Source organism: Zingiber officinale, chromosome 3A (assembly GCF_018446385.1).
Source record: "Zingiber officinale cultivar Zhangliang chromosome 3A, Zo_v1.1, whole genome shotgun sequence".
Lineage (NCBI taxonomy): Eukaryota > Viridiplantae > Streptophyta > Magnoliopsida > Zingiberales > Zingiberaceae > Zingiber > Zingiber officinale.
In genome coordinates this window covers 32,166,621-32,174,857 of record NC_055990.1, presented here as the reverse complement: position 1 = coordinate 32,174,857, position 8,237 = coordinate 32,166,621, and the positions used below count along the sequence as shown (strand labels likewise).

At 39.0% G+C, this 8,237-nt stretch overlaps 2 protein-coding genes across 3 annotated transcripts; both read right to left on the bottom strand.

The window, feature by feature from the left end:
- Positions 1-441: 441 nt before the first annotated feature.
- Positions 442-3,263, bottom strand: LOC122051674 (protein LEAD-SENSITIVE 1-like). The gene is made up of 2 exons (XM_042612895.1): positions 3,005-3,263; positions 442-1,300 (listed from the first exon to the last, which is right to left on the bottom strand). Exons 1-2 carry the CDS (start codon positions 3,162-3,164, stop codon positions 582-584), a joined length of 879 nt encoding a protein of 292 aa, XP_042468829.1. The 5' UTR covers positions 3,165-3,263; the 3' UTR covers positions 442-581.
- A 1,038-nt stretch (positions 3,264-4,301) lies between these two features.
- LOC122051669 (molybdate-anion transporter-like) lies at positions 4,302-7,783 on the bottom strand. Of its 2 annotated transcripts, none has more exons than XM_042612890.1 (8): positions 7,486-7,783; positions 7,176-7,320; positions 6,917-7,085; positions 5,790-6,060; positions 5,434-5,699; positions 5,138-5,353; positions 4,819-4,927; positions 4,302-4,676 (listed from the first exon to the last, which is right to left on the bottom strand). In XM_042612890.1, exons 1-8 carry the CDS (start codon positions 7,634-7,636, stop codon positions 4,615-4,617), a joined length of 1,389 nt encoding a protein of 462 aa, XP_042468824.1. In that variant the 5' UTR covers positions 7,637-7,783; the 3' UTR covers positions 4,302-4,614. The 2 variants fall into 2 exon arrangements, with proteins under 2 accessions (XP_042468824.1, XP_042468825.1); XM_042612891.1 differs by having other exon boundaries at positions 4,302-4,667.
- Positions 7,784-8,237: the final 454 nt, after the last annotated feature.

The following is an 8,237-nucleotide window of genomic DNA, read 5'->3' as shown; positions in this document are numbered from 1 at the left end:
AACATTCACTGACTTTGTGTTAACTTTGAGTAAAAATACTTCTACTCGATACGGAGAAGATGAGGAGCGCTTGGCCACCAACATCCAAGAAGTACTTTGACTCAGAGCTTCTCAATTCTGCCGTATCACCTATATCACATTATAATTCTTTTATAACATAACTCAAATCCCTCATTATTGACCTTTATTTATTCGATTATTCCAAGATGAAATGGAAAAGAAAGGGAAAACATAAGAGAAAGACAAGTTCATCGCAGAAATCATGAATCATTTTGTCTACTGAAAGAATAAATAATTAAATGGACCATATTTAGGACAATTTCAACACTCGATCACACTGGGATTTTGTAATGATCAATTTGCTCTAACAAGTAATTCTTCCAGACGTAAAATCCATGCACCAGTTGAATGAGCATCTTTCACTATACCATACGGTACACATCTATAAACTCATAGTTTAAATTCAGAAACATCACTTAGATATCGACTTAGATTTATTTGGCGGGACATTTCCTTACAAATGACTTCGATAAGCAAACAATAGAATCTGGACTGTGCTAGGATTGTAATTGTAGTCTATCCTATCTTTTTTCTTCTTCGATAGATGCTGCATTTGTGGTAGCATCAGAAGAGTTTTCTGTGATTGTGCCCCTGGAATGTCGCACACTGATGTTTGAAGCCAAGTCTTCCATCGAAACCTTTACGACATCCTTTCTAACACCTATGTCTGTGATGTATCTGTTTGCGCAATACATCCCTGCAGTGACAGTGGCCATCCCCACAGGCCCTGCAGCCAACAGCTTGAATGGCATTGATAATAAAGCGGACAAAGGAACACCGAATAAGGATGATGCTTGCCCACTTCTCCCGCTACCAAGCTCTTCGAGGGATAGAAGGCCAGTCTTGCAGTAGAGAGCAAAGTCTTCGCAGTTGTTCTCAAAGACATCATAATTGCCAAAACCATTTTGAAGCAAGTGCATTGCTCTGTTGATTACGGTATCTGGGGAATCAGATTCTGCAATGGTGCATGTGCCACCCCGGACCTTTGCAAGGAAAACCGAGGTTGGAACTCCATATTCAAAGGAATAAAGGGAGCCGTTGCCAAGAAAGCAATCCAAGCAGGAGAGGACGACCCCACTATTGGGTTGATGGAATCCACAATCTGGAAAAGTTGGGCATACCGCAGGAACTCCTGAGCTTGAGCTAGAAGAAATGGAAGAGGAGTCAAATGAGTCAATAGCCCTTGAATTGTCTTTTTTGCGGGTAAAATGAACCACCTTGTTTCCGCCTACATAAATGCCTGCATATATGTACTCAATTAGTTCATCAGCCCATCTACAATACTAGGTGTCCTAATGAATAATGGACATAAAAATCCAAATATAAGTATAGTTTTTATTTGTCCTGGCAATGTGAAGAAGTTTTCAGAACTGTCAAGAAGAAGAATCAGACAGAATTCACCCTCAGGAGAATTTATGCCATTGATATAAAGGAAAGCGTCTAAAATTAATGCACAAAACAAAACAAAAAATGCCTTCAACTTTTTCAATTAGGTGGGCCAGTTCTATGAGATGTTTGTCATAACAAATTTGTGTTTACATCCAAATAAAGATTTATGTTGTTGTCACTAATAGATATATTATCAGCAATTAAAAATGCAATTCAATTAGATCAGTTTCCATCCACACGGTGACAAAACTATCATGAGCAGCAAAAGAAACTATTTACCATGAAGGGAATCCACAGTAAAAAGGAATAATCATAGAAGCAGAAACCAAGACAGCTAAAAAAGACCATCACTTGCGAAAAGCAAAAAATGCTTCCCCCAACAAGAGATGGCCCCAGAAGAAAAGCATTGTCTAGAGATGATGATTACCCTAGCCTTCTTGACTTCTTCCATCAACAGCTCTACAAATTGCATGGTATAGACTATTTAGATAACCAAGAAGTAAAAGGATCTATCTGGGCCTCAAAAACAGAAACCAAAAAATTCACTAATGGAGGTAAACGAAGAGAAAATTACAACTATGGCAATCTATGAAGTTTATCTACACGCACATCAGCACATGCATGAAGTGTAAGACTGAAGGAATACAAAAGAAAAAAAAAGAAGAAGAAGAAGATTATGCATATGTACAAGACTGCAAGTTATAATGCATAGATGAAATCATGCATAACAGAAGAAAGTAACAATTAACAAAAGATAGATATTCTGATAAATAATGCATATGTACAAGACTGCAAGTTATAATGCATAGGACACAAGCAGGTCCTTTTCATCTATGCACAGAATTGCATGTAGAATTTGCACTGAATGTGGAAGAGTCTAAACTTACATGCAGCACCTGGGTAGGCAATCAAACCATAAAAGGTAGAAGACTTAGAATAAAGAAACATCAAATCCAACTAAAATCTTATCCCACTTACCTAATCAATTAAAAATTTGAACAATTAGAAACACAGTAGGGAGCAGGCAAGCTACTACATATATATTATCAGAAAGTTCAAAGATTGAAAACTGGAGCAAGAATTTTTCTTGCTGTTAGAAACAACATATTTTTACTGGGAGAATTTGAATCCTTTATCGTAATTGAAGTCGACCTTAGCAATGCATGCCATCATATGTTAAATTCAATAAAACAAAGACGATGAAGAGACCACAGTTAGTGACACAATCAATTTGGGGTTAAGTTGTAGAATGCCACCATAACTCCCTTGTTTTCTCCTGAAAATGCAGAAAAATCAACCAGTCCAAAAAACGACTACAATTATACGAACCCATAATTATCTTCCAACAACACAATGGCTAGATCTCTAGAAATCAAGCGTGGACTGGGAGATCTCGAACCAGCAATGATCGATATAATAACCGCGAAAGTTTCATGATGAAAACTAGCGAAAATTGAGCCGAACCCAAACACAAACGCTAGAATCGTCAACGGCGATTAATGAAGAACGCAATCCAAAACAAATGCGAAGAATGGAAAGGAGATTGTAGGCGCACCGTGGTGGGCGTAAGTGTAGACCGCTCTCCAGGTGTAGATGTGATCGCCGGGTTTAATCTCCGCCCTTTCCACCTTGTTCGACAGCAGACCCATTTCGCTCCGCTCCGTCTTCCTCTCTCTCGCACATTCCCACTCTCCCTGCTCTTCCCCGTTCTCCATTCTTTCATACCTGACACTAAACTGAAGGATCACGAGCCGTTGAAGGCCGATCCGACGTCAGATAACGTGTCGGCGCGTAACGCCTTTTTATATAACGGGATTCCTCGAGCAGAGCAGTGCGTCATCAACAATGGAGGCAGGTAAATAAAGTTAAAATTAAAATGTAAATGTAAATGTAAATGTTTTAAATTACACGTCATCAATAGTCACGACTTTTGATGCCAATCGAACCGTCAAAGCAAAGTTGGGCTTCGTACTCATCCAGGCATCCTACGACTGGCAGCACGACCGCGGCGCTAGCTCTAACCCCGGATGCGTCCTCCACGGCGCCTACGCACACCTCCTCTTCCCAATCATCTGGTCCATCATATCTCCGCGGGAGACTTCCAAGACCGATAGGAAAGCCGCGAGAAACCTTGCCAAGCTCACTCTTTTCCGGCAGTTCTTCATCCTGGCTATCGGATGCCTCTACATTTGACGACGAAGAAGAAGAGGCTGCAGAGATGGTGCTTCGCGAAGGAGAAGAGTTTGAAGAAAGTCTCAAGGGTTCGAAGAAATCACAATCCAAATGCTTAGCGTTACTACTTAAGACGCATAGGTATGTTTATTCCTTGAATAATTTTATTGTGGAATGTTTATTTCTTTTCTTGATATAATCAAATTAAGGCGATACAATAATTTCATCAGCTAAGCCAGATTATATGTCGCAACCAGTCCAAAAACTCACTGTTCAGAAATATATCATCAGCAATTAGAAAATAGAAAATAATTAATTTTAAAAAAATGAGAAAATAAAATGCAGAAATAGTTACTCCAGATTATAATAATCTTCATCTGGCTGGGGTATTAATCTGACAACATTTCTTGAGGTTGTTGAAGTGACAAATACGCACAAGAAGAAGAGGAAAATTGCGATACGAAGAGGTCCTACGTCCATGTGTTTTTTCTTTTTCTTAACGTAGAAATCGATTCTTGTAAATTGATGTATGCATGAACGAGTTAATATGGAGTCTGAGAGATTTAAGTAACTTGCTTTATTGTGATAACCTAAACGTTATATGGTCTTGATGTGGCGTTATTAGTGCGTAGAAAACACCACATAATCATCTTTAATATCTCCTGATGTGGAAAATGACACATAGGAATATCATTATGAATTAGTAAATCTGAAGAAGTACAATATTGATGGTAAGAAGCTACAAAATGAAGCAGCAAAAGGATATGTATTAGGAGGCTAATTCTGGAAACGTCTAATTTCTGCGGTACAGAGATACTCGTAAAACTTTACAGTGTTTTGACGACTGTAATTAAGAATCTAAAGTAAACCTCAATATGAAGTCCTGCATTTCTGAAGTTCTGATAACTGCACGTAGGAGATGAATTGCAGCAAACTTATTGCTCACCAGGAATGCAACGATTTTGTGTTTTGAACATCACCTTGTCTAGTTCATCAAATGTTTAGTGGCTCTGCTTCATCGTCTCTTTCCTTCATGGAAGTCCAGTCTGGAGACTCTGGGAAGAATACTAGTCAAGATTTGGTTGACGGAAAGCATGTTGCGAAAAATTACATGCCAGAAACTATTCTCCAACGCCGGAAGCTGTTAGGATGAAGTTCATAAGATCAGAATACAAAATACAAAGATAATTATCTTACTTGATTTGTGGGCTTCAGCAATCTTCATCAACTTCCTCTGTAGCATTGAGGCGAGGAAAAGGAAAGCAGAGCACATGCCGAACATGGCAGTCATAGGAAATGCACTAACCTGCAAAATGGCATTTCAACAATCATACAGATGAATACTAGTATAGGCATAGAAGCTTAGTTGGTTGTTGAGCCAGATGAACATTAAATATTCATCTATCTAGACTTTGTCCACTGAAAAATAGGAGTGAAGGGTACAAAAGATGTGCAAATACCAAATTTGCATGGAGAATACGCTAGAATTGGGGACAAGTTGGAATTGGAAACTTACATTGTATAGAACAATGCACACAAATATGTTCAGCGGAATGCGGAAAAAATTCATGATTGTACTCCTAGCTTCCTCAGGAATGTACTGGGATCTCATTTTCATAATGGATGGCCAAAATATTCCAACGCATGCTTCAAATGTACAGAATCCAAAGAGCTGAATACAGCCACTAAAAGAAATACTCCCGCCTTTAACTGTTGATGGTGCTATTAAGGACTGCAGATAGCAAAAGATCAAATGAGAACATCTCCATGCAAGTAAAAAAGAGAGTAGAAGCAAAAATGCAGTGCACACACATTTGTAACAACTGGTAGGAGAAGAGTGACTGCAGCTATAGCAAATACAAGCTGCATGTAAGATTCAACTCTTGGTACTGCACGGGCTAATAGCCGAGATGCTATGGAGCTACCTAGCATTGACGACAACATAAAAGTGGCGAAAATGAAACCATGAGGAATGTCCTCATCATTTGGACTCAAAGCAGGAGTCCAAAGGAAGACAAAAGTATACATGGATCCTTCAAACAGCGACTGTATTGCACCCAACAAAGCAATTTTCTCATCTGCAAGGACACATAAGATCTCAATGTGATATTTTTTTTTTGGTTTTAGATTGATATTTCCTTTAAACAGTGAAGAAGTACAATACTAACCAGAAGAAATAGCTGATGCAGCGACCTTAAACTGGGTGAGCAAATCTTTGTTTTCAGAAGGATCTCCATAGTTCTCGGTCCATGTTGATAAAATAATCGCCATGCCTATTGCGAGGAAGCAAGCAGCAGCATCGAAGGGAGCAACAGGTCCAAAACCCAAGTTATCTGTCAGTAAATTAGCAAAGAGCCCTGATACAATGGCAACTAGACCATTGCCAAGAAATATGGCCTTGGAGAAAGTTATGGACAGCCATTGTGGTTCAAAACCCCTCTGTATCATTGTAGGAAATGTATGAGAAACAAAACTTGTTATCAAGACACATGCTATCCAAATATAAAACTTCTAGCATGTACACATTTTACTTATATCCTATTAATTAAGCACCAATTTATTATTGTCCTTGAGATGGTCCTAAATTTCATAAAGACGTTCAACATCATAGACAATTTATACAATCTTTTCTTAATCACACAGGTTTTGTCAAGCTATAAAGCTGGATTTTAACTGATATCTAAATCTTAACGTGTAGAAGGTTAGAATTCTTGCCATTTGATTTATGTTTCCAACAAACTTTAATATGGTCTGAACCTCTGAAAGGAAATCATTCAGCAAACTTTCCTCACATTTTTTTTTGGGTGTGCTTTCACATAATCTTTTGTCAAAGTCATTCAAGCCATTTTACTTGGTCTCTGATATATAAAGTCAAACCACAAATTGACTCGTTAGTACAGATTGGATGACTCTTATTATGAAAACAAGTAGACTAACAAGACAAGTAAAATTGAAGGTCTGAAAATAAACAGGTGCATGAACAGAGAGCGGACTGGGAATTTAGAAAGTGCCTGACAATCTGTAACAACTACAAATTCTTCCAGACAACGATTCGTAATTCTCTTCCATGTGCCCTAAGTCATAGGGAGTATCAATGTCAGATCTAAAGAGCAAACAAAACAACAGGCGATCCAAGCCAAATAAGGAAGCACAATCATAAAGGAGTCATAGATAAACCTATTGCCAACCGATAAATGCAAATAGCATCAGCTTACACAAAGGCGTTTCTGTTAAAAAAATGACAAAAAGACAAGCATATTTCCTAAATAAAAAAATAATAATGATTTCGAATAACCTTGTTGTGTTCTGCGACAAGCCATGACTCGAATGCAGAAAACAGGAGGGACGTGGCGATCCCTCCCAATACGCGTCCTAGCATCAGGACCTTGAATTGCGGAGAATGTTTGGTGATGCAGCTGAGAATGTAGGTGATACAATAGGTGACTGAAGCTCTCTTCCGACCCCTGTAATTTTGAACACAAAAAACTTCGAGATTAACTCACATCACAAACGGAAAGGAACGCTAGATCGGACCAATTTGGGGAAGCGCTCACTGTTTGTCTGCCATAGATCCCACAATTGTACCGAACAACATGGAAGATCCAAATCCGGCGATGAAGAGACGGCCGATGTCTCCCTTCCCGTACCCATATGTAGTGTAGAGGTAGTAGACGTAGGGACCCTGCAACCAATCTCCAGCTACCTCCAAAAAAACACAGAAATCATTATGGCTGAAAAAAGTGATGGAAAAATCTAGCACGGGGAACGAAGAGTGAGATCTGGCACTAAGGCAATGGGAACAGATCAGATCTGCACATTGCCGTGGGTGCTAAAAGATCTAAAGGAAGGCGGAGGTGCGCTCACCCATCATGAAGGAGTAGACGAGGATGTAGTTGTTCTTGAAGGAATTGAAGGCGGAGGAGGTGGCGGCCCGATCGCGGGTGGTCTTTCTGAGCTCGAGGGTGGTCACCACCGCGGCGAGCCCGCCAAAGAGCAGCCAATAGAAAGCCTCCATTCCCGAGCGTTCAACGCCTCCCGAAGATGAAGAAGAGGAAGAAGAAGAAGAGCAACGAAGGCGAAGAGAACGAAGATGAAATAGCGCAGGGAACGCGGAGTGGGAGTGGAAGCGATGTGAGATCGGCTCCTAAATAGGCGTCGCGTCGGTGGTGGGAATAGATAAACAGATAAACAAATATATAAATAATTATTAAAATAAAATAAAAACGATTATTACTGAATAGACCCACGAGTCAATAATAAAGACTACATTCGTTTTAGAATATATATATATATATATATTCTTCATTTTTGTATTAGTCAAATTATTATTTTATTTTTTATATATATATTCTTCATTTTTGTATTAGTCAAATTATTATTTTATTTTTTCAAAAATGGTTCTTCTCTGAGTGAGTTAGGTAGCCTTCCTCCTTCCAATTCCATGATCCCAATGCGGAGAGAGTGAGGGTGGGCAAAACTCCATGTGAGTGTAAATGGGCTCGAGAATTTTAATGGTAGAACACGCATTACTAGAATAATAAAGATACCTTTTGACTTTTATTATTGAATTTGACTTTAGAGTCCACATAGCAACAACACATCACTTGGCTACAACC